The 25,216-nt window shown below is 33.8% G+C and overlaps 3 protein-coding genes across 10 annotated transcripts; 2 read left to right on the top strand and 1 right to left on the bottom strand.

Moving 5' to 3' along the window:
• The first annotated feature begins 5,814 nt into the window (after positions 1-5,814).
• Positions 5,815-8,050, top strand: LOC112507626 (probable phospholipase A2 homolog 1). Its single transcript, XM_025112274.1, has 4 exons — positions 5,815-5,992; positions 6,088-6,127; positions 6,215-6,334; positions 7,708-8,050. The coding sequence occupies exons 1-4, from the start codon at positions 5,921-5,923 to the stop codon at positions 7,884-7,886; spliced, it is 411 nt and encodes a 136-aa protein (XP_024968042.1). The 5' UTR covers positions 5,815-5,920; the 3' UTR covers positions 7,887-8,050.
• Positions 8,051-10,142: 2,092 nt separating this feature from the next.
• LOC112506979 (dentin sialophosphoprotein-like) lies at positions 10,143-16,125 on the top strand. Of its 5 annotated transcripts, none has more exons than XM_025111344.1 (8): positions 10,143-10,399; positions 10,492-10,624; positions 11,531-11,634; positions 11,929-12,100; positions 12,215-12,355; positions 12,444-12,672; positions 13,611-14,575; positions 15,182-16,125. In XM_025111344.1, exons 1-8 carry the CDS (start codon positions 10,368-10,370, stop codon positions 15,929-15,931), a joined length of 2,526 nt encoding a protein of 841 aa, XP_024967112.1. In that variant the 5' UTR covers positions 10,143-10,367; the 3' UTR covers positions 15,932-16,125. The 5 variants fall into 5 exon arrangements, with proteins under 5 accessions (XP_024967112.1, XP_024967111.1, XP_024967110.1 ...); XM_025111343.1 differs by having other exon boundaries at positions 15,170-16,125; XM_025111342.1 differs by having other exon boundaries at positions 13,611-15,088; positions 15,170-16,125.
• A 662-nt stretch (positions 16,126-16,787) lies between these two features.
• Positions 16,788-23,034, bottom strand: LOC112506980 (deoxyhypusine synthase). 4 transcript variants are annotated; one of them, XM_025111348.1, is made up of 9 exons: positions 22,867-23,031; positions 22,684-22,777; positions 22,088-22,299; positions 21,272-21,439; positions 20,887-21,105; positions 19,761-19,847; positions 19,427-19,532; positions 18,001-18,236; positions 16,788-17,061 (listed from the first exon to the last, which is right to left on the bottom strand). In XM_025111348.1, exons 3-9 carry the CDS (start codon positions 22,295-22,297, stop codon positions 16,969-16,971), a joined length of 1,119 nt encoding a protein of 372 aa, XP_024967116.1. In that variant the 5' UTR covers positions 22,298-22,299; positions 22,684-22,777; positions 22,867-23,031; the 3' UTR covers positions 16,788-16,968. The 4 variants fall into 4 exon arrangements, with proteins under 4 accessions (XP_024967116.1, XP_024967115.1, XP_024967114.1 ...); XM_025111347.1 differs by having other exon boundaries at positions 22,684-22,753; positions 22,867-23,025; XM_025111346.1 differs by having other exon boundaries at positions 22,684-23,034.
• Between the last annotated feature and the right edge of the window lie 2,182 nt (positions 23,035-25,216).

Genomic DNA, 25,216 nt, shown 5'->3' with positions numbered 1-25,216 from the left:
ATTAGTTATACGAATTCAGATATGGAGCTTTAATAAGTTGTACTTACGCACAATCTACTTGTAATCTTGAGTTTTAAGTAATATGCATTAATAAACAGTGTTTTACGCATAAAAAGTAGTTTTTAAGATTTTTTGTCAAATGCTTTGTAATATAGTATAGATTTTTTCTTTTATAATTTAATTTAAGTTTAATAATTAAATAATTTATTTTTTGTTAAATAATATAACATTTTATAAAGATAATAATTAAGTATTCTGTTAGAACTCAATGATTATTCTAATTATATTTTAGATTTTTTATATTTAAAATGAAATGTTTATCATGTATTTGATTGTGTTTATCTGCAGTTAGTTACACGAATTTAGATATGGAGCTTTAATAAGTTGTACCTACGCACAATTTTACTTGTAATCTTGAGTTTTAAGTAATATGCATTAATAAACAGTACTTTACGCATAAAAAGTGAGTTTTAAGAGTTTTTGTCAAATGATTTATTGTCATCTATGTTGTGTTGTAATTGGACAATGTCGCCAGAAAATTGATAAGATGCGGTAACAACTTGAGAATTAAACTTGAGTTTTAATGATTAAATATAATAACCTTGGCTGTAAAAACGTTGAAGGCCTTGTTTGTTTTATTTTACTATAAAAAAACTCTTATTAATCTCTTATGTCTGGCTCGTTAAGATGTAGAGTCATTCAGACTGTTTGTTTTCTTTTTTCAATTCTTCAGAGGCACTTATGTCTTATTCTACTATTATCTGGTAAAAAGTAATCAATCTCTTATTTGTCTCTTGTTGTTCTTCAAACCCTCATCAATGACGTTTCTCAATCAATTAACCTTAATCAAACATTTCTCTCAATAGATTCTTACCAAATTATTCCTCACCTCTCAGTTGATTTGTTTTAATATGATTTAAATGTGTTAAATATCGTCAATGACATATTTTAGTATAAATGATTATATAATTTAGATGTAAATTTCATAATGATGATGAATAAATATGTGAAATTGTATAAACTTATCTATAAATTCAACGCTATAGTTTTTAATAGGTAAAATAGAAAATTCAAACAAATTCAGACATTTATCAGTTTACAAAGACAAACAGTCTTATTGATTCAGATTTCAGACTTCAACACCACCACTTATAAATCAGAACTGAAATAAGACTTCAACACCTCTTAAAAAACAAACTTCACCTAAGTCTTATGTAAATAAAGTTGTCTGTGTGACTAATATAAAATATTTCTTATTAAATTATTGAGTAAATTACGTTATTTGTTCATGTGTTAAAAATTGCGATTTTCGTCATTGTATTTTAGATATTATGGTTTTCATTCCTATAGTTTATAAGTTATTGTTATGTTTGTCCTTATAATTTAATGTTGTTTCAGTTCTTATAATTTTACATTCTTTTACTATTTTGATTTGCTGTACTTAAAAAGGTAAAAATCAGTTTAATAACGAAAATAACAATAAATTACAAACCATAGAAATAAAAATTGCAATTACTAAACCACAGAGACGGAAATTGTAATTTTTGGTTGCAATAACAATAAGGATGAAAAATGTAATTTACTCCAAATTATTTAACCATTCATATTTCTAATTTGGTTTAATTAAGATAACTTCCATCTGGGTAAAATCGTATGAAAATGCAGTCTACTTTGACATGATTTCTATTTTGTGTAATATAGTTTTAAAATATTTATTTTGGTACATGAGATAAAACATCTCAAACATTTAAGTACCTATTTCTAAGGGTGCTCAAAAACCCGACCAACTCGAACTAATCCAACGCGAAATAACTCAACTTGAAGCAACACGATGTCTAATCGAGTTGTAAAAATTTTAAACCGTAGGTATTTTGGTTGATATTGGGTTACTATTATCTGAACTCAACCTAACCCGATGAATCCGATATCCTTTTATTTATTGGATTTAATATGATTGTTGAATTTATAATAATATATGTATTAGACAATTACACTATCACATACGCTCTTCATATACACATCTTTTCAATCTATTCACATATTTATATAACTTATTCGTATATATGTTAAATAACTGTAAACATATATACGTAAATTGAGAAAATTAACTGAATATGATATATGTAAGAAGTATGGATAAGTTGTATCAAATGGTTGATGATGAAAAAGAAATTACGTGTAAAGAAATAACATATTCAAGGTTAGAAGAATATTTTAATATATCAGAGTATCAACATAACCAACCCGTACGATTTGGGTTGCACTTTCGTTTGGGTTGGATTGGGTTAAGATTTTTTAAACCGCAATAATTAGGTTAGATTATTCAAATGTGTTCAACCCGATTAACCCAACCCATGAGCACCCCTACCTATTTCTTTAAACCGTGGGGTATTTTTGTCTTTTTATTATTACTATAGTTTTCTTTAAAAAAATTACTAGAAGCGTACTCACGCAATGCAGCGAGATATATCGTGATTTTAATATTTCATTTTATTCTTTATCTCAGTCGATGTTATAATATGTCTTTATGTGATTTTGAGAAAGCGATGATGTTTTTATTTTTGAATAAAATATATGTTTGAAGATATCATAAAATTTTGACAAAAATATATCGATATTAGTATTAAATTAACTATTTGAAATTTCTCATTTTTTTGTGTAATTTTTTAATTTAATTTTATAATTTAATTTATGTACAATAACGAAGTAATTTGTATTTTGTTTAATAATATAATTTTYTTATAAAGATAATAATTAWTTATTTTGTTRGAACTCGATAATTATYCTAATTATATTTTAGATTTTTTATATTTTAAAATGAGATGTTCATTCTCTATTTGATTATGTTTATCCGCAGTTATTTATACGAATTCAAACACCGAGCTTTAATAAGTTGTACTTATGCATAATTACTTGTAATCTTGAATTTTAAGTAATATGCATCAATATACAATAATTTATGCATAACAAATTTATATCGATATTCGTATCAAATTAACTATTTAAAATTCCTCATTTTTTGTGTAATTTTTTATTATAATTTAATTTAGGTAAAATAATGAAGTAATTTATACTTGATTTAATAATATAATTTTCTTATAAAGATAATAATTAATTATTTTGTTAGAACTCGATAATTATCCTAATTATATCTTAGATTTTTAATATTTTAAAATAAGATCTTTATCCTCTATTTGATTATATTTATCCGCAATTAGTTATACGAATTCAAAAATCGAGCTTTGATAAGTTGTACTTTTGTATAATTTACTTGTAATCTTGAATTTTAAGTAAATATTTGTTTTATGTGGTTTTGAGAAAGTGGTAATATTTTTATTTTTGAATAAAAAATATAAAATTAAAAATTTCATAAAATTTTGAAAAAAAAAATATCGATATCAGTATTAAATTAATCTTTTTAAAAGTTCTTATATTTTGGTGTAATTTTCTTAATTAAATTATGTTAGTTATCAATGATTATCATGATTATATTTTAGATTTTTTATATTTAAAATGAGATATTTATCAAATATTTGATTATATTTATCTGCAGTTAGTTAGACGAATTCAAGTATGGAGTTTTAATAAGTTGTATTTATGTATAATTTACTTGTGATCTTAAATTTTAAGTAATATGCATCAATAAACAATACTTCGTGTATAAAAAAATTATTTTTAAGAGTTTTTGTCAAATACTTGTTTTATTACGATAACTAATAATCTTTTGAATACTTCGTTGCTTCAGAATCAAGTTTTAGTGTTGGTGGGAGAGGTATAGGTACCCATCGTTCCTCTTTAGGAAGGAAGATGGTAGATATGCTCATTTGCGGAGCTAATTGATATCGTCATGCACAAGAAGAAAAACGAAGTAATTTTTATGTTTAAACTACGGATAATTGGTGTGTAACTTGTTCATTTTTGTTCGTTCATGCCTGTTTATTTTTGTTCGTTTGTTTAGCATCTTAACGAACGAACATGAACACATTCATTTTCTGAACGAACAAACACGAACACAAAGAGTTTTGTTCATTTACCATCCGTGTTTGTTCGGTTAAGTTAAATGAACGAACATGAACAAGAACAAGCCTTCATTTGTGTTCGTTCTGTTTGTTTACAGGCCTATTTATGGCCAAAGAAGGTTATGTTTATGTTTGGTCTTGTTATGGTAGGGTACAATAATTTGCCAACCAATTGTCTATATGGTGATGGGTCATCCAATACTTCACCTTCTGAGGTACACAAACGGAGTTTAGGATCCATTGGGTGCATAGATGGTTTAGCAGCTACTTAACCAACATCTTCAAATGAAAAACTGAGGAACACTCCGATGACCGTTCATCTGGATGGTATGAACATGTGCATACAAGTAATTTGCAAGCAATTTGTCTGGTGCATAGAAACCAAGAAACAACTTCAATTACTTGTATGCATATGTGTATATCGTTCAGATAGACGGTTACCAGGGTGTTCCTTAGTTTTTCATTTTTTTGGGGGTTTTCCCTTGAACCTTCCTCTCTCTGCATACTACAAACAGTTGATGGAACAGAACAAACAATATGTCCAAGAACCAGCAACTATGGGGAAATGCAATGAGTTGTCCAAACAATTGTTCTACACTCGTCTTGCCAGGTTAACTTTTATTTAAACTTCTCCTTAATTAGTCGAGATTTTTTTGTACTTCGCTTGGCATCCGATGTAGCTTATGCTTACACAGGTACACTGTTCTTTTTTACTTAATGTCTTAATGATAAAAAAGACATGTTTGCATACATCCCACCTCCGAGACCCTACTTTTGTAGTGCCGTGATATATCATATACGTGTTAATTGGTCCCTTCTTTGAAATTGTCACTTCTGTAACACATGTATGTTTTTTACAGTATTCCTAACCGTAACGAGTCATTCTGGAAAGAACTAGATCACATGAAGAATTTATGGAAGAACACGCAAGAGTTACAGGTCGAACAAGTTGGGATCGTGGCTTTATTTGGGATCGAATGCTTTGCTTGGTTTTGTGGTGGTGAGATTGTTGGTAGGGGTTTCACAATCACTGGTTACCATGTCTAAGTTTGCAACCATTTTGGTAATGTTTGGTTCATTTGTAGGCATAGTGTTTGATAAACTGTTACATGTTCGTAGGATGATTGTAAAGGTTCATATACAAGTCATGTTTGGTAACTTAAGCTAGCTATGGGATATTTTTCACAACATCATAATTGGTTTGTTGGTTAGTTCATTGTTTTTCATATGTGAGGTCTTATGTTCAAGTTTTTTACTGCATTTTTTTCTTCTTCAGAAAAATAATAAATTCGAAATTAAAAGATAAAAACTAAGAAAATGACGTTAATGGGATTCAAACTTGGGTCTAGTGTGGAAGAAATTTTTTGCAAAACAACTTTATAAAGGAAAACTTATGTTTTTATTATAGTTTCAAAATATATATGGTGGCACGCAACAAATCGATATAGTTGCACCTTTAACGAACCTAATTTTTTTTTTACTTTTCAATGGAGGGATAATACGGTGGCACTTGCCACCTGTACGTAAACTGAAACGAAAATCTGCGGTTTAACTTTTCGATTAAACATGAACTGTTAAGTAGTTGTATTATTATTATTATTATTATTATTATTATTATTATTATTATTATTATTATTGTATTTTTTTTATTAATTACAAACATTGATGAATTGATCTTGCCATATTTTTTACTATTATTTAATGTTAAATTTATTTTTTGTGGTATGTATGGGACCAGAAAATTAAAAAATAAATTAAAGGAAAAAAAAAGGACCAATCAGAATGAAGGAAACACGTCAGGCACTACCTGGAAGAAAACCAACCGGAGAAGCCGAAACGAGTAGAGAGTCGAACTCCGGCCACATTTCTGGATACAAAATCTGTATATCTATAATCTAGAGATGATGATTTGGATGAAAATCTCATTCATAATCATCAGCATTGCGTTTGCAGAATCTACGGATGCATCTCAGGTTTGTAAATCTCTATCTACGTAGCTTCATATCCGTGTAATTTTATACAAAATTCAAATTACGCGGTTCATCAAGTGCAATAAATTAATTGGCAGGTTAGATGCAGCAAGAAATGCGTGGCGGAAAACTGTAACTGTAATGCTCTTTTTCATGTTTTTAGATTTTCTATGGAAGTTCTTCGAATTAATTGATTTGATTTATTGATTCGTTACGCGTTATCAGCGATTGGGATTAGATACGGGAAGTACTGCGGTGTTGGATGGACCGGATGTCCAGGTGAAAAGCCGTGCGATGATCTTGATGCTTGCTGTCAGATTCATGACGATTGCGTCGAGAAAAAAGGTTTGTTTGTGAATGTAAAAGAATTAATCACGTTTTACTGAATGTTTGATTTCCATTTGATGTGGCTCTTGTTTCTTAATCTGTGCTGTGTCTATTGATCTAGATGATTTAAGCTTTGATGGTGATTTAGAATTGATGACATAGATAACATAGTTTCTATGGATCCCTATCAATGTTAACTTATGGTAAAACTGAGAAGATATTCTGGAACAAAAATTCAGAGATTAAACTGCTTGTGGGATAAGTTTGGGATGTTAAGCTCATAGAGTTTGTTGTAGGGTTCTCACGTAATGAACCGTTGTCAGGAAAGTTTGATTAGATCACTCGACTGTCCTGAAACTGGAGGTTTTAGGAATGACTATGCCTCTTGATTTACTCGCAACTCATTCGACACTTGAAATGCATAACCCATTCTTTTACATTCTGCTATGTTATATGGGTGCTATCTTTGCAAGTATTGTTATTTGTTACTTATCCTACAATCTTGCTTGGCCAATGTTTACTTAGCAAGTGTGCTAAGCAGTTGATATGAACTAACATGCTTGATTTTAGGCATAGAGTTGATGCTCGACCTCAATGGTTCTAGCATTTACAGTATGGATTGTGGAAGCTATATGATTATAATTGTAAATAGCTCTTGCTGATGATAATGCCAAGGGGAAACAATCAACAAGGTGACATCAATTACTAACATCGATGTCTGATGAAATGTCAAGCGCATGGATAGGAGGATTCACAAAAGATTTATGACTTCACAGACTTGCTTGTATGGCCCAGTTTAATGATTAGATGCCTAAGGATCTCATCCCTTAAAGTTCAAGCTAGAAGCAAAATCATTTTGATAAGATACTGGCAAACTCCCAGCAGTTGATTAATGCATTCAGCTTCTTGGGTGTTGGATGTAGTTTTTTCTTGGAAAAATGGAAAGCCACCTCAACCAAGTAAACTGCAACATAGAAGATGGTATTCTCTAGTTTTTTTTTTTTTTTGGTTGGCAAGACTGTTATGAATTTATATCATTTATTTGCATACCATTAATAAGGTATGCATTCAGCATACCAAACCAAACAATTATCTCACACAGAGGTAGGATCGGGGAGTGGGGAGGGTAGGATGTGTAGGGGTATAGAGGACCTTCATTTTACAAGTGAGATGAAAAAAAATCACTGAAGTGTATGCAGATTCAAGCTTTTGGGATAATTCCTTACGAGTTCATGGGTGATTTATATTGCACATTTAGTTTGTGATCAAGGGCATGGTTTTCAGTCATAAGCCCACTCTGCATCTCTTTTGCTGAAGAATACTATATTTAAGCAAATACAGATATGTTTTTATCTTGCACTATAGTGACTCGTGTAACCTGTATTGTCTAGGAATGACTAATGTGAAATGCCACGAAAAGTTCAAGCGCTGCATAAAGAAAGTTCAGAAATCCGGCAACACGGGGTTCTCTAAGGACTGCCCCTATGACACTGCAGTGCCTACAATGCAACAGGGTATGGACATGGCCATCTTATTTAGCCAGTTTGGTAACTCTAAGATTGAACTCTAATTGGCTTTCTACACAATTTTTGGAGATGAAACTTTTATACAGTCGATCATGACCCCATTTTTTGTAAAAGTTACCTTACAAATTCAATTTGTAACAAGAAAGTATGACATAACTCGCATTACATTGATCTTGATCATCATTAGTTGTTTGTGTTTTGATTGTAATTTCCTCCGGACCCTACTTCGCGGTTGTCTAGTTTGGTGTGGTTAATGACAGATATCAAGAAGACGAAAGGGTATATGATCATATACACTTTTCTAAAAGGCTTGCCACACGGCTGCCGTGACTCAAGGCTTGTGTCTCACGCCACGTCAAGCGTTTGGCACGCCATGGCCTAGTGCACGGTTTTGTAACCAGATATTTGATTTTTCTTACATTTTTAATGTCTTATTTGTTAGTTTTTAATATTTAATCTAATTTGAATTGTTTAATATCATTGACTCGTTGAGTAAATAGTAGCAAACATACATATATATATATATATATATATATGTTATGATATAAAGATTTGTCATCACAAGTCACGTCTTGAAAAATGGCGTGACCTTGACGTGGCTCCTAAGGCTTGAGGTTTGGCCTCGCCCCCACGACACACTCATGCCATTTAGAACCTTGAATTTATATAAAATGCTAGTTGATAAGCTAGTTGTTCGCTAGTAAGATAGTTGCAGGTTAAGGAGCTAATTGATAAAATGGACTAGTTTGTTGATAAACTAGATGACAATGTTATATGACTTAAACTGGTAGGATTTTTAGTTATTTATTTAAAACATAAGAAGCATAATCGGGAAAAAACCAGGAAAAAAACCCCCTAGAACTTTATAAAACGTATTTCAACTAGTTTTTTGAAACACCAGCTTACAAGCTACTTTTTTTAAAGTATATAATATTTGAACTCACACACTCTTCTTACCTATGTTGAGGCTTGAACCATTTGACCTCCCATGAAGGCAAAAGACTTCGATGTTAGGGCAAAGGCCCTTTGGTGCTTATAAGCTACTGTATGACTTACCAAATGAATCTTTTTCAATACATTTAAAAAACGAGCTACTTTTTTTTTTTTATTAACCTGGATATTCAACCCGCTATGCGAGCCGACTAATCCAGGACGACCAGCTGCTTTGCAGATAGCCCGGAGTCATCGCATTTGAACCTCCGTGACCACAAGGGGATTTTTATTTCTTCTTGAATTTGAACCTGAGACCTCCTAGTACTTTTGATCTTTGGAGTCAAGCTCAAACCAATAAGACACAACCCTTGTGGTTGAAAAAAACGAGCTACTTTATGATTATTAAACATGACCAAAGTAATTGTGATAGTTGATTGCTACACAATTTAATAAAATGTTTCATTAATAAATTAAATATTTAAAATAGCTTTTTTGGTTGTAGCAAAATATAAAAAAAATGTAAATTAAAATTATATCTTAAATATTTTGCAGCAGTCACTAAAGATTGTCGAGTAAATACTAAATAGATGAATTCAAATTTTGTAATCTGTACGTAGCATTTGGTTTGTTGAAAACAACTAAAAAATCTGTACGTAGCATTTGGTTTGTTGAAATCTGATGATTGTCACCATATATGAAATAGTTGGAACCATCATACGAGGCCCGGGGTAAAACAATTGGAAAAAAACGGGTCAAAAGCATCAATATCTACGTTACGGATACATAAAAACTGACTTTTATTGAAAGATATTTTCTGAAATATTTTTATTGTAAGTTGTAGATTATCTCTTTACGAACGCATGAGCGAAAATCACGTCAAAAACGGAGGTTCGAGCGAAAAGTTATGCAATTTTTAGTGATTAATGGTCAAACCGAGTTTTCAGCCGAGTCAACTCAGCCCCAACTCGTAAAAGTCGAATATACATGATGTTTACCTCCTTTTTCACCCAAAACAAAGTCTCATCTCCCATATTTACTACGAAACTATCAAAAACCTCAACCGGTCCCGATTTTCAGTCCCATAACCAATTCTTACCGGTCCTTCGTCGATCCTAGGCCAGGCCGATTTGGCCATCTCTAACCACTACCATCAAAAGCATTACAACCTCCATCCCACCACCATTATTATATTCAACAAATCAAACAGAAAAATTCAGATTAATTTAACAAATTTTATTTGAATTGTTTCCAATAAATACATGATTAAATTTCATTTCAATTTCTTTAAATTCTAATTCATTTAACAAAATGCCACCTCACTATTTTGGAGATCACTCATAACAAGGGGGTGAGTTTCTTGGAACTCCATCGTCAGCTTTTCCACCCCCAATACTTTTCGTTTCTTCCACTGAATTTCAAGAATTCAAGTCTTCCAGATCAAGATTATTCAATTCTTCCCCAATCTTAATTCATATATATATATTATTCTGCTGTCTTTACATCCATTCATTTGTAGGATTCCTTCCGTTTTACGCGATAACACAAACCCTAATTTCTACACTCGATCCAACACTTCCATTCAGTCTAACGCAATGCTTCACAAGAGCTTCAAGCCTGCTAAATGGTAATGATTCTTACATGAATTTATTGTGATTAAAAAATAATATGTTTCTATGAGGATTCACTTTGGATGTTTGATTTGATTGATATACACAGTAAGACGTCGTTGAAACTAGCAATCTCGCGGATCAAATTGATGAAAAATAAGAAAGGAGTACAGATTAATCAGATGAAACGAGATCTATCTCAGTTGCTTGATACAGGCCAAGATCGTACTGCACGTATTCGAGTACGTTACTTCTTTGTCTCATTTTAATTGTTCATCTGAATCACGATAAAGAACCATTGAACTTTTCTATGATTGCTTCTGATTCAATGTATTGATAATTTTTTGTGTGCATGTTTATGTGATTATGAGTGGTGATATTGTACTCTCAACATTGAGATTGCAATATCAACATTGAAATTTGAACAAAAATAGGAATTTGTTTTTGTAATCTCAAGACGAAGGATCGTGTGACAATAGGAATTAAGATGAGAAATGTAAAAAGGGATTTGAACCATTGATCTCATTTGATCCCAGAACAACCCATGAATTGCTCTTTAGCCGGGAATTGATCAGTGTTAATCTAGTAGTTCTCTTCAATTAGGATAACTTTCATTCTCACTGGAACCTAGTAAACGAAGAATCCTTTTGTGTTGATCTAGTGGAAAGAGCGTGTTTTTGTAACTGGGAGGGGCAGGAAAAAATTTCGCTTTCTGCAAAGGGCTCCCTCTATAGGCTTACTGAATAAGCAACTTTCTATATCATTAAAGCCAGTACCAAAGAGTGATATATGGCTGACTGAATAAGCTGTGAGTCCCGTTAAGCTAATTAATCTGCTAACAAACAGGCCCTTGCCCCTTAGTGCATTAAAATTAATCCCCCTTGGCTGTGCTGTCCAGGGCAATCGCCCTAACAGCCCCACCCTAAGGCCGGGCCTGCTCAACGCATAAAGATTCATCGTTTACTGGTGTTGAGCCAAACAAGTGGCTTTTGGGCTTCTCTTCTACTAGCTTGTAGTTTTGACCCTTAACTTGTGACTTGTTTGTTGAATCTATTGATAATTGTTTCATGTGCATGTTTTTGTGGTTATGGGTGGTGATATCATATAGCCTGATTTCCTATATATTGTTTTCTACAATGTTCTATCAGGTTGAACATGTGATTCGGGAAGAAAAGATGGTGGCAGCATATGAGTTGATTGAGATATACTGTGAACTTATTGTATCACGCATGCCCATTATTGAATCCCAAAAGTAAGCCAACTTATTTACTTAGAATGATATTTTCACTTTCCCATCATGAGGGAGATTCATTTAGGAACCTTAAATATTTTAGGGACCCATTAACCACCTATTTTGTGAGTATTCATGATGAATAACATGATAAAATATTCATGATGATTGATGAATGATATTCATCATGAATACTCACGAAATAGGTGGTTCATGGTTCCTAAAATATTTGAGGTTCCTGAATGAACCTACCCATTATGAACATACTAGCCTATTGAGTTTATGGGTGAAAAATATTCGGTGGAAATTTTGTAGAATTTGTCCCATGGACCTGAAGGAAGCAGTCACAAGTGTGATATTTGCAGCTCCTAGATGTTCCGACATATCAGAACTTTCTGATATCCGAAAACATTTCACCAGAAAATATGGGAAAGAGTTCATTTCTGCAGCTACCGAGCTACGTCCTGATTGTGGTGTAAGCCGCTTGGTAAGTTGGCGCTTGCCTACTCCTTAAATATTTGGAAGGTTCTATCAAGGTATAGTTGCATCATGCTTTTTGAAAATAGTATTCATCGTATTTGTTGTAATGTTCTGTTTTCAGTTGGTTGAGAAGTTATCTGCGGTAGCTCCTGACTTGCAGACAAAAATTAAAGTATTAAGTGATGTGGCGAAAGAACACAACATCAAATGGGATCCAACTTCGTTTGAGGAGAAAGAGTCGAAGCCTACAAGCGACTTGTTGGTGAGAGAGCTCTTTGTTAGTATCGTTAGATCGGAAACCTGTTGAAATTTGTATCTTATTTCTCTTTGGACTTGATTAATTTGAGTAGAATGGGCCATCGAGCTTTGAGAAGATCGGCATGACAACTGTTGATCCTCCTAAGACTCAAGCTTCAAATAGCGATGTGGTGCATAGTCGTAAAGAAAAACAGGATGCACCGATTGATTTCGCTCAGCAGAACAGAAAATACACACTCGACACTCGTAATACAACTTCTACAGATAATGTTGGCGTTGAAACATCATCTGCCGCTACTCATGCTGATATGAGGTCTTCAGGTATAATCACTGATCATCATTTAGTTTTCCGTATGTCACAACTTCCACTACAACAAAATTGTGTTATAGGACACCACAATTCTATAATTGTCCCCTAATTGAGTACTTTATAAGACTTAAATTTATAGGACCAAACAAATATGCGTTCTATGTAAGTGCATTGCAATATGTGAAGACGCTTTTGGGCGTCTTAAATAGTTTTCGGGACACTTTTAAAATAAACTGTCATATTAGTTTGTTATATGAAACTTTTGAGAGGTGTCTTATAAACACATCTATTTATAGGACACTTGCCAATAATATCGTATAAATTATTTAATATGACACGTTATTTCAAAAGTGTCCTAAAAATCTATGCAAAAGCGTCCTGTAAACCTCTTGCAATGCTCTTACATAGGATTCTTTTATGTTTGGTCCTATATAAACACATCTTTTTATAGGACATTTTTTCAAATAATGTCACAAATTTTTTAATACAATTCTTTATTTCAAAAGTTTTCTAAAGAACTATTTAAAATGCTCAAAAACGTCCTATAAACCTATTGCAACGCTCTTACATAGGGCACTCATCTGTTTGATCCTATAAATTGAAGTCCTATAAGGTAGTCTCTCAGGACATTTAGAGATTTGTGGCGTCCTTTAAACCCGATTTTATTGTAGTGTTTATACTATGTTCTCAAGTTTGGGAAGCAAAGGTAAGGGAGGGAAAATAATGGAAAGGAAAGATGTCATTTTTACAAATATACCCTTTATATTTGTTTTTCTCACTTTTCCTTGCAAGGGTATTTTTGTTATAAAAGATCACAAACTCATTTCAGAATTTTTTTTCCCTCCCTTTCTTCCCACGTTTGGGAGGAAGGTTTTCGGCGGAAACATAATGAAAGAGAGGTCCCAAATGCAACTATGTTAATGCTTAGGCTCATCTCTGACCTAATCAGGAGTAACTTCTGAGAGGATGGAAATGAGGCAGCCAGTTCCCAGGGGCAACAATGACTTTTCATCAGGTAGGGAGAACTGGAACATGGAATTCAAGGATGCTACTTCTGCAGCACAAGCAGCAGCCGAGTCTGCAGAACGAGCAGCAATGGCTGCTAGAGCTGCTGCGCAATTCTCGAGAGATGAGAAGATTGTCAAGCAGTATCCAACTGGATCACATGTGTCTGACATTAGGGACGAAGCTTCTCGTGTTTCTGCTCCTTCAGGATTTACTGGGGAACATCATTCTCGAGATTTGAATGAAAGCTCCTCTCATGATAGAAAACCTAAGATGCTGAATCAGAAAACAGATCGAAGTGAACATAATACTTCAAAAAAAGCTACTGAAAGATTTGCTGGGGATAGTCATGGTGGTAATTCAAGATCCAGTATGCCAACTTCCTTTAGATCCAATAATGATTCAATTGAGGATGAGAAATTGGTAAACAATTTCCACATGGCAGATGGGTATTTTGAAGAATCCTTGAATCAAGATCAAGATCCTGATCCTGATCCTCCCCATCCGAAAATGACTACTTCGGAAGGATTTGAAGAATCTAAAGCTGAGTTGGCGAGTGGCAAGAAAGATAGTTCAGAATCCGAAGATATTAATTGCTTCGCAGAAGAATCTACTAAAACGCAACCAACCCATGGATCCTCTCATTCTACCAGTGATGAACTTGAAGTGCCTGACCATCAGAAATTTACTAAAAGAAGTGTTGTTGGTAATCCTTTTGCTGCTGTCGGCGAAAGAAACCTTTTTGCGAAAACGAACTCCAATCTTGATTCCGGTAGAGATGATGAAGCTATCTCTGATGATGATGGTGGTGGCCCTAGGTTTGATACGGGATTTGAGGACGATGAAGTATCTCCTACTCGTTCCCTAGAAAATGATCAGATGTGGAACAAGAGCAACACAATTGAGCAGGTAAGTTCTCAATCACCTCTTTTTTCAGAAAGTGTCTCCTTCCCTGACCACTCAGTGAAATATACGGCACCTTTAGAGACGGATGATCACATTCTTGCGAATTTTGATCGTTCGGATGGTCCAGATTCCGAAAGTGAAACAGATCTTTTCTCTACAAATCCTGAACCATTATCTTTGGAGTCTAAGCAAGATTTTAATTCAAGAAAAAACCGAATTGAATTGAATGATTTGGTTGAAAAGGAATCATCTTTTTTCAACCCTGAGGATGAAGAGAAAGACCAAGAATCAGTTGATACATTTGAAGGTGGTAAGAATGATTCCTTAAATCAATCTAATGATTTGGATGCTAGAAAGGAGTTAAACTTTGGAACATTGACCGGCGGTCTTCGAAACAAAGGTGGTCTTAGGTACCCACCGTACACCAAAAGTCCAGTATCTAATGCCTCGGATTTGTACAAGAAGTCGGTTGAGGAAAGTTCTGTAACAGGAGGCGAAACATCTGGTTTAGATTCGGTAATGAATAAGATGGAAGATAAAAGACCAAATTTTTGTGTTTCTATATCAAGTTCTGACTCTGATTCAAATGATTACAAGCTTCCGGTACAGTCTTCTGAGAAAGCAAGCAAGCAAGCAAACACCAGATCACGATATCCGTCTTCTGCTGCATTCTTCGATGATGATGAAGGAACTGATTCTGAGAAGGAGGAAATGGTTTTGAAACAAGCATCGAGTAGGGTTCGTTTGGGTTCAGGGGTTTCTCGAAGGACAAGAGGACCTCCTGCGCCCAAAACAGTAATTTCTAGCTCTAGTGACTACAAGAAGCCCAGTCAGAATTCTTACTCAGATGACGATCTAGATGAGCCCCGTTCCTATGCAAGGCGGTTCGAAGAAGTTGCTAAACAAATTCCTGAATCACGGCAAACGTTTATCCCTGCAAGAAAAACGACAGAAATTGGTAGCACCGCAGCACAAGAAAGGACCAGCAATCGGTCTTATGGTGATGAAATCCCATCTGTGAATTTGAAAGAAGAGGTTGTGGAGACGATCCGAGAGCATAAGATCCCGACTCGCAAACCCGCTCGTTCGATAAACACTGTTGAATCGGGTAAAACCAAGATCACCAGAGGATCTCCTTCGGTTCCTTATTCAAAAAGTCATGTTGATCCCGTACACGAGCCTGAAACGGTTGTCTCCGGTTCGGTTCCTTTCTCAGATGAACCCAGTTCTCCAAGGACGAGTGGTGAATCAGGAGGTACTACCAGTTTAGTTAAGAAAGCAATCCATGTTCATCCGAAGCTTCCTGACTATGACTCGATAGCTGCTCGTTTAGAGTCCCTACGAACAAGTCGCCCGTAAGTACATATACGTTTTCTGTGTAGATAATACATGTAACGTCGTAAACTGCTTGTTTATATATTTGTGTATTGATTTGTTTGTTTATCGTTTGAATAATAGAAAAGGCCGATTTTTATACGAGGTTGTAATACCGGATGGTTTGTAGTAAACCTTTCTTTATGTAGTTGTATTAAGAAGTGCTTGTTTTTTTAGCAGCTTAGCTTAATGAGATTCGCAGCTTATTCTCGGTTAGTTGTAGATGATTGTTTGGTAGTGGCTTTAATAATATAAAAAGTGGTTTATTCAATAAACTTTTAAGAGAGAGTTTTATGCAAAAAAATAAAGTTTTTTTTCAAACTTTTCCTTTCGTCTATACAAAAAACTTTCAAACAAAAACCTTTACAATATGTATGGACATATAATCCACAGACCCCTAAGTTTCGGGCCTATGTAGAAAGATCTAAAATAAATTTAAGGTTCTAAATACGTGAGGCTGGTGAGATCACGACGTTTTTCTAAACGTGATTTATGACTGCAAAGTTGTATATCACATAAACAATTATGTATATACACATGTTTTAGCCAGTAATATTATATAATTTAAATTAAGTTATATGCTTAAAACTAAAAAAGTTATTGAAAAAGGAATAAAAAAATTAATTATCGTGTTACAAAAACTACGCAATAGACCATGATGTGCTACAGGCTTAACATGGTATCAGACACGAGCCTTGAGCTATGACGTGCCACTGACGGTTGTCTTGACGAGCCTTTTAGAACAATGATATTTTTGTGTTCCATATCCATCCAAAGTTTCAACCTTTTGATTTGCAAAGCTACAATGATCGAGCTATGCGGAAAATGCTCAAAGACCTACAACATCACGACCCCAATCGACCACAACCTGATCTTATAAGTTTCAAACCACTTCCAACTTTGTCGTCTCAATGTAGAGCGTAATGGTACTTTAATCAATAAATACATAACAAAGCGACCGATAAAGTAAAAATGTTGAATAACTTCAATAAAAACAGGCTTAAGCATCCTTGAATCTACATTTATCGTGTTGTTGGCTCATCTGGTTTCGCCCTCTTTGCAGCAAACGTTTCTGCAACGAGTAAAGGGAACGCAATTGTTGCATCACAATGCACCTGCTCCAAAACAATGACCATGAATGATTAACATCATAACCATGAAGCCTTTTGCTGAATGATGACAATACAATACAACATATTGCCTCTGGCGTGTAGCTCAGTTGGAAAGGAGTTACATACCTAGTGTCTCGATCATTTGCAAACCTTCTAATTCATACAAACCAAACAATTGAGGTATTTATGGAAAATGATGAGGGTTCATTCATTATAATCGGGATATTTGCAGAAGATGTTAGAGTTCATTCGTTATAATCAACGTTTTGGACTTGGAAACAATTTAGATATTTATGGAACCGGATATACATCAGCCTAGGTGGATGGTTGAGACTAGTTTTTATGAATTAGAAGGTTTGCAAATGATTGGGAATCTTCAGAAGAAGGACCATGTGAGAATAGGAGTTAAGATGAGAAACATAAGAAGGGATTTGGATCTTTGATCACTTTTAATCTCATCCCCATTCTATGAATTGCGCTCCTCACGGGAATTGATCTAGTGCATCTAACTAGGGTTGATCATCAATTAGGATTGATTCAAGGGTGGAGATCCCTTCTCACCCTTCTCATCCTTCTCACCATAACTTCAATTTTCACTGGAACCCAACCTTTCGTCCAACAATTACTATTCTTAGAAAATATTATCGATTTGGGTCCAAACAATGTTATTTTATTTTCACTATTGACTAATAGAGTAATAGTCGAACATTTTTATATAATTAAAGATTATATGGGTTTAAGATACCGAGTAATTATAAAAAATTGTAACATCTACCAAACCAGAAAATACTGCATTTATCCAAATCCATTTTGAATGCATTTATACCCTTGGCTTTTTTATTTCTTTTCTGGATAGAGAGATGTACTAGAAAGAAGTTTTTATCCTAAGCTAGATGTCGGGTATCAATGGGGTACTAAAAAAAGGAGAGGATAAGAAAAAACCTTGACGGATTTAGCAGATCCGCGTATTTTCCCCCATGACACAGCTTCATCAGGACGAGCACCAGAATCACTACCATCGAACTCTTGGGCCGTGTTGATAAAAACAGCGTAATCTGCACCATTACGCATCATATTGGCATTGCAAATGTGATGCTTTGGCAACCCTCCTCCTAGAACGATCATCCCGGTCTTCCTAGGATGTGCATGCACAGCTTCGCTGTTAATCGTCCTGATATCTGTTTTAACAGTTGACAAATCTATTAATACCCAAAAAAAATCTATTAATACCCATAAAATCATATGATAACATCATTACTAAATACCAGTTCATTATGGTCATATATGAAGTGGGAATCAAAGCTTATGATTTTTTTTTTCTTTTTTCTGCCTTTTTTTGGAGGTGGATTTAAAAACTGTACACCCATCTTCTGCTTTATTTTAACTCGTCTCCTTTCTAAGTCCCCACTCGATTTTCTTTTTTTGGCATTTCGTAGAACAGAAGAGATAAAAGAAGAGAAAGGGGGTGAGAAGAGTGAGAAAAAAGAGTCAACCATTAAGCTTGGTTCTTGAGTTACTTCGTGCTAACCCGATAATAGATTAATGCAGAAAGCCATGTTTAAATCATCTAATCAACTTGTTCCCAAAAATCCACTCACTGAACATTGTAAACTTGAAGTTGTTCTTCACTGTTAATTTTGGGAATATATAGTTTAAGCTTGTTTATCAGAAATTTCCATACTGATTTACAGATTTAGGCTATGTTTGGCAAACTAGCTGATAGCCAGATGTTAGCTAAAAAGCTTCGTTGGCTGTTACTTTCTGGCTCATAAACTAGTCATGTTTATTAAAAACTAGTTGATAAGCTAGATGACAATGTAAAATGACCTAAAATGACAAGTTAAAAAATTATTTAAAAAAATACAAGGGGAGTAATTGGAAAAAAGTGGGAAAAGGGCCCTGGAACTTATTGAAACGCTACTTGAAGTGGCTTTTCAAAAAGTGGCTAATTGGACGGGATTTTTCAATAAGCTTAAAAAAAGCCAACTTATGGTTGCCAAACATGGCCTTAATGTTTGACAAGCCATTAGCCATACATTGGTCAAAAAGGTTGAATTGGTATTGATCATTCATAGATGATACCTTGATCAGTTAGTTATGCAAGAAAAAGGTGGTTGTGTTTCTCTATGTTGGTTGACCTTGCAAAATTGTTGAAGGCCTGTTAAAAGCTTCTGAAATTCCTTGTGTCATTGGTGTCTGATGCATATATATATATATATATATATATATATATATATATTGGTTTCAGTGATACGAATGTTATCTAAAAAACACATCTTTTGCAAAATTAGATTAAATCTATTTCAGTTGTCAACTAAAAAAGATTGTTTGCTTGACCAAGAAAGTCAAAATGAGAGGATCTTCTCACCTTGTACTAAGTCAATAACAAGACCAGGGTTGCGAAAGGAATGAAAATATAGCATGTCTCCAAGAGAGCCATCTGTCAAACCAGGGCAGAAGACTGGAATATCATTCTACAATAAAAAGAACAACCATGTTATGGAGTATAAATAAAAAATTATATCAAAAGATACAATAAGTGTTATAAATAAAAAAAGAATAGGTGTTAAAACTATGGAAGAATAAATAAAAACTACAAATTGTGATATACAAGTTTGACATTCAAAATCAAAGGAGATTGTTAAAAGAAATGTGAGAGCAATTTGTGCGAGCACTTGAAATAGAGCTGTATAAGAGATCACCTTATATGCCCAATATAGATATGAACTCTCGTTGTTAATCTCCTTCCCCAAACGTGCTATTACTTTCGACGGCGTCCATAACACATGCTGTTGAACAAAAAGGGAATAGGGTATGAATTTCTATTGCACAACTTGCTCAAAGAAGATGGTTGATGAAAGTTTTGAGATGCCTTAAATCTCAACTGAAAAGTCTCTTCTTTCCATCAAGAGATAACGAGCCATAATTCATTTGAAGTGAAAAACCTTCCATTAAAATTTGACAAAATGGATAATATTGCCGATGCAAAAACAGTAACGCATGACCCATTCTCCCTCATGTCTTTTGATGTGATCTGAATATAAGTCAATGGCTACCAAGAATCTTTCATAATGTGGGCCACTTCGAGTTTAGATATAGTTGTTACATGTTCAAGATGGACGCTAGTAGTTGGTCTGTCATCTAGGGCAACTTATAAACACCATCTATGTATTCTTTTGTGGAGAAACCAGAAATAACAGCTTCTTTCAAGTCCAGCTAGAAGACCCCTATGCAAATACATAGCTTTCAGAAAATTGGTACTCATGGATTAGTGGATTACTAGGAGTTCTTATTTTCAATCTGAGATGTTAAGTGTTGTTGGGAATGAACCTGGATGTTATTTCATGGAGGGAAAAATGCCTCAAAGTTTGGTTTACTTCCTATCAAGTGTAACAAAAGAATCTCGATTAATGTAATAAAGTTTCAAATTTTCCTTTTTTTTTACCCATTTAGACCGGCAACCTGCTGATCTTGGAACATTTGATGACGTAGATATCAAATTTATCATCCACTTCATCGTAACCCTTTTATAAACGGGTATCCAAGTCACAGAATGTTACACGATCAGCATGTTACCGGTCAAAATGGGTGCAAAATAAGAAATTTTTGAACTATGTTACATAGTTGTTACCGGTCAAAATGGTTGATAGTGTTACTAAGTGACCTCTATCGATGTCTATATAAAGTTACGGATATGGACGTATGGTCTTGGCGGGTGGTGCTCAATTTCACCATAAGCCAACCATCTTGGAGATGATTCAGAATCTTTGCAGAGTCGATAAGTTATGAAAATGTAAATCAACAACACCCTCGATGCAAGTAAAATACCTTTGTACTTTGTTCTTCCAACATTTGGTCGAATATTGGTATAACCCAATCCTCAAACTTACAGTAGTTATCATTAGGCACCAACAAGTTACCAATACGATTTAGTCCTTTTGAACGCAAGGCAGCACCAGGTAGAGAAAATTCACCTCTGTATGTGTCTGCAAGGCATTTTATGAGATCTTCCTCAATGCCACCAGCAGTTGTAACAATCACTTCAACCTAGATTTAAATAACAGAAGTTTTAAAGCATCATTACAGATAAGGTAAACCATATTTGAAAATTATTCTAAGGATGCTTAGTAAGCTTGGATTTCATGTAAACTTTTGATTTTCAGAGAACCAGATTGATACATATGTTCATGAGCACAAAGTTATGATTACTAACCATATGATGTTGAAGTAGATACCGAATGATGTCTCGAACACCAGAGGAAATGAGGTTTGAAGTGAACCCCAGGAAGATTTTGCACCTGACCGACTCTCTGTATGTCGGGTTCTTCTCCTCCTCACTGCAATCTTCTGTTACTTGCTCATGAGAAAGCCTCCAATCTAGCTTCAATTATCAAATTTAACTCCTCAAAACCATACAAAACACGTAATTTGGGAAGATTAAAAGAAAGGAATGCTATTTCTTGGTTAAGTGAACAATCAAGTTCCCTTATTAACCTTACAAACTATAAATCAACTGGTAAAATTCAAGAAGAAAAAATCCATCTCAAATAAGTTCAATGAAGAGAACACCAGTTTAACAAACACCGACTATAGAATATGCAACAATATAAGGAGAGGGTTAGAATTTTATTTGTTTCCTATTTGCTTCAGATCATGCAACAATATAAGGAGAGGGTTAGAATTTTATTTGTTTCCTATTTGCTTCAGAGTGAGGAGAGAATCACGATTACAAACCCTAAACAATGCCTATGATATATCACATAAAAATCAAACAGAAATGTCAGTATAACGTCGTGATAGGAGCACTTGCTCCTTGGCTTGCTTCGCGAGGCTGAAGGTGTAGCAACTCGTCTTCTTGAAAATTTAGGTACAGATGCAAATTCTGATGCAAATGTATCCGATTTTAGGCCAATAAAGTTCCCAATTAATTTCAGACTCCACAGCAAAGCATAGAAAAAGTCAAGAAGAGGAAAACAATACATTCCAAATATTCTGTTAAAAAAAGCAGGACCGAGAGCAAACTACTTACCATTTGATTAACGGTTTCAATGGCATCACCAAGATTAGAAGCTTGGAAGCCGGTGGAGACTAGGGATTTAAGAAGCTCTGAATAATTAATCCCCTGATTGAAATCGTAGCCCTGGATTTTAGTGCAAGTGCCTTCTAAACTCTCTGATTCCTTGAATACCACTGACCTCACATCCTCAATCACCTTTGTTTCTTTCATGGCTTCCCCCATATCTGCAATGCTCAATGATTTGGTGCAGATAAATAAGAGGGTATGTAAGATTTAGTGCATAATAAAAATTGGTTGTTTGGTACAAACTTTGAATTGGAAGTCTGCATGACAAGATTATTATATTAACTCTCTGTAGGCTTCAGTGAAGAACCAAAGCAATATCAAAGCACACTAACAATATGCAACATTTGTTGATCAATTTAAAAAATTTACAACCAGTAACACCAAAATCTCTCACTGGGAACTTTTATCAAACACTTGGTGATCATAAGAAAACAAAGAAATATTACACAAAAAATCAATGACAAGTAGTGTAATCGAAGAAATTTAACAAAGTTTCAGAATCTGAAGTCTACAACAAACAATATGAGGGGAAGGATTCAGACCTCGTCGCTAACTTCTTCACGGTGAGTTTCCTTCAATACCCAACTGCCTCCCCTTCCTCGACTGCTATCCCTGTATGTTACCAGGCGTTAAAGCCTTCTCAAACACCCCTTTCCCTTAGCAACCGCTTTCGTTTAATCTGTTGTGCAGAAAATAAAAATAAAAACAGCGAAAACTATTACTACCAAGAAATCGAATGGTATGGTTATGTCCTGCTAAAGTAGTGATTCAGACGCCGCTTGAACGATTTATCAAACAGAATTTGGGTGTCTGCCTCTGAATAGTTTCATTCAGATGTAAACAAACAGCCCTCCCTCTCGGCGCCTCACAGAGTCACAATCTCCCGCTTCGGCTGCTGCTGCTGTCGTCTAACGCTACCATAAATGTTTGTAAACTTTTTTATTTTCACTTTTGCCCCTTAACTTTAAGTAATTGAATTTTTAGTGTGATCTTATAATTGTGTTCAATTGAATCAGAAACTTCTATGGTTGGGGTAGGGGTGTTCAAAAACCCGACCAACCCGATCAATTCAACCCAACCCAATGTGAAATAACTTAACCCGAAGCAATCTGATATCTAATCAAGTTGTAAATTTGTTAAACCGTAGGTATTGGGTTGATATTGTGTTACTATTATTTGAACTCAACCAAACCCGATGAACCCGATATCCTTTTATTTATTGAATTTAATATGGTTGTTGAATTTCTATTAATATATACATTAGACAATTACACTATCATATATGTTTTTCATATACACATATTTTCAATCTATTCATAGATATGTTCAGTAACTGTGAACATATATATATGTAAATTGAGAAAATTAACTGAATGTGATATGCGTAAAAAATATGAATAAGTTGTATCAAATGGTTAATGATGAAAGAGAAATTATGAGTAGAGAAATAACATATTCAATGTTAGAATAATATTTTTATATACAAAAGTATCAACCCGAGCAACCCGTACAGGTTGGGTTGGGTTGGTTGCACTTTGTTTTGAGTTGGGTTGGGTTAAAAATTTTCCAAATCGCAAGCATTGGGTTGAGTTGTTCAAATGTCTTCAACCCGATCAACCCAACCTATTAGTACCCCTAGTTGGGGGTATATTTAGTGTTGTCGAAATAATTTTGAAACGGAATAACTAATCCCAATCAAAACGGTTTCGGGTTTCCATTTTCAACTTAAACGGTTAAGTTAACTGAATAAATATAACATATTTGGTTCGTTTTTCAGTTAAGTTTTTATTGTTTTGGTTAAAACGACACATTATACTACTATTTATGTATTTTTTATATAGTTTCCACTTAAACCAAATAAGCCCGTTACACATTAAAACAAAATTCGACTGGTTCATAACGAAGAACAAACAATTAAACCAGTTTATAATAAAAACGAGTTGCCAATTTGCGTTAAACCAATTTGTAACAAACCTCGTAAACACAATGTAGCAAGAAATTAGAGGGCAAAAAGGCAAAAAAATTATATTCAGTTAGAAAAAATCATGATTAAAAGACAAAGCAGCAGCAAAACCTAAATCAAAATAACGAACCCAAATTAAGTATCAAATTCAGTAACTGTAAATCAAAACCCAGTTAACAAATAGAATACTAAATCATAAGTGGATAAAAACTAGTTTATCTGAACCAAAAATCAGTATAAGAAATCGAAAACAAGAAGCGTTGTAGTATAGGTAAGTTACTATTTTTATATACTCCACAAACATCAGTTTCAACAGTAAATTCCAATCATTGGAGTCATAAGCAAACTCATTAAGACTAACCAGTTAAGTTTCCTAATGAGAAATTGTTCTTAGCAAGCAACAAATTTATGGAGCATTTCAATTAAATGCACGTTTATTCCACATGTAGCTAAACAAGGAGGAGACCTTATAAACCAGATTTATCAAAAATTTTAAAAATAATTTTTAATGTACAAAGTATTATACATTTATGCACAAAGTCTTAAAAACAACTTATAGTGCATTAAGTACTACTACTTTATGCATTCAATTTTAAAATATCTTATTCTACAATTAAAATGACATATAGTACAAGTTACCAATGCACCATTATTATCTTTTCTTTTCATATTTCCAAGATATTTTTGACACATTTCATTCATGTCTTCACCTTCTTATACCTCTATGTCTTCTCCTCATTTCCCAATATGAGATTCAAATTGATATTCACCATGAGTTATTAAAAGTTATTTCTTTCAATTGCTCCAAAACTCTTGCTCTCGATCTATTGATTCCTTGCTTTTGGTGTTAATTGAACACATTTATGGAGTCGTTTAAATATGTTGAATTTTAAATATATTGGATTTTAAACTGTCGTACAAAATTTTTCATCGATAGACTGTAATTGAAACCATAACTCTTATTTCAGATTGTATTAATATGTAAAGATTAATTGTAACTTATATCATTGTTAAATCTTTTATAATAAAACCAGTGAAAATTTAAAATCATTAAAATTCACGATTCCCGTCATTTTACACGGATATACAACGAGTATAATGTATAAACTCTT

This window comes from Cynara cardunculus (genome assembly GCF_001531365.2).
Source record: "Cynara cardunculus var. scolymus isolate 2C chromosome LG 2, CcrdV1, whole genome shotgun sequence".
Lineage (NCBI taxonomy): Eukaryota > Viridiplantae > Streptophyta > Magnoliopsida > Asterales > Asteraceae > Cynara > Cynara cardunculus.
This window is presented reverse-complemented; position numbering and strand designations above follow the sequence as displayed.

What these genes read in the sequence shown, in the direction of transcription:
- LOC112507626 (XM_025112274.1), top strand. Translation starts at nt 5,921, where the DNA reads ATGATGATTTGGATGAAAATCTCATTCATAATCATCAGCATTGCGTTT. An exon ending in AATCTACGGATGCATCTCAG is followed by an intron (nt 5,993 to 6,087) that starts GTTTGTAAATCT and finishes ATTAATTGGCAG; the next exon opens with GTTAGATGCAGCAAGAAATG. An exon ending in CGTGGCGGAAAACTGTAACT is followed by an intron (nt 6,128 to 6,214) that starts GTAATGCTCTTT and finishes ACGCGTTATCAG; the next exon opens with CGATTGGGATTAGATACGGG.
- LOC112506979 (XM_025111341.1), top strand. Translation starts at nt 10,368, where the DNA reads ATGCTTCACAAGAGCTTCAAGCCTGCTAAATG. An exon ending in AGCTTCAAGCCTGCTAAATG is followed by an intron (nt 10,400 to 10,491) that starts GTAATGATTCTT and finishes TGATATACACAG; the next exon opens with TAAGACGTCGTTGAAACTAG. An exon ending in ATTGTGGTGTAAGCCGCTTG is followed by an intron (nt 12,101 to 12,214) that starts GTAAGTTGGCGC and finishes TTCTGTTTTCAG; the next exon opens with TTGGTTGAGAAGTTATCTGC.
- LOC112506980 (XM_025111346.1), bottom strand. Translation starts at nt 22,297, where the DNA reads ATGGGGGAAGCCATGAAAGAAACAAAGGTGATTGAGGATGTGAGGTCA. An exon ending in ATCTATATTGGGCATATAAG is followed by an intron (nt 19,533 to 19,760) that starts GTGATCTCTTAT and finishes TTTTTATTGTAG; the next exon opens with AATGATATTCCAGTCTTCTG. An exon ending in TGTTATTGACTTAGTACAAG is followed by an intron (nt 18,237 to 19,426) that starts GTGAGAAGATCC and finishes CTGTTAAAACAG; the next exon opens with ATATCAGGACGATTAACAGC.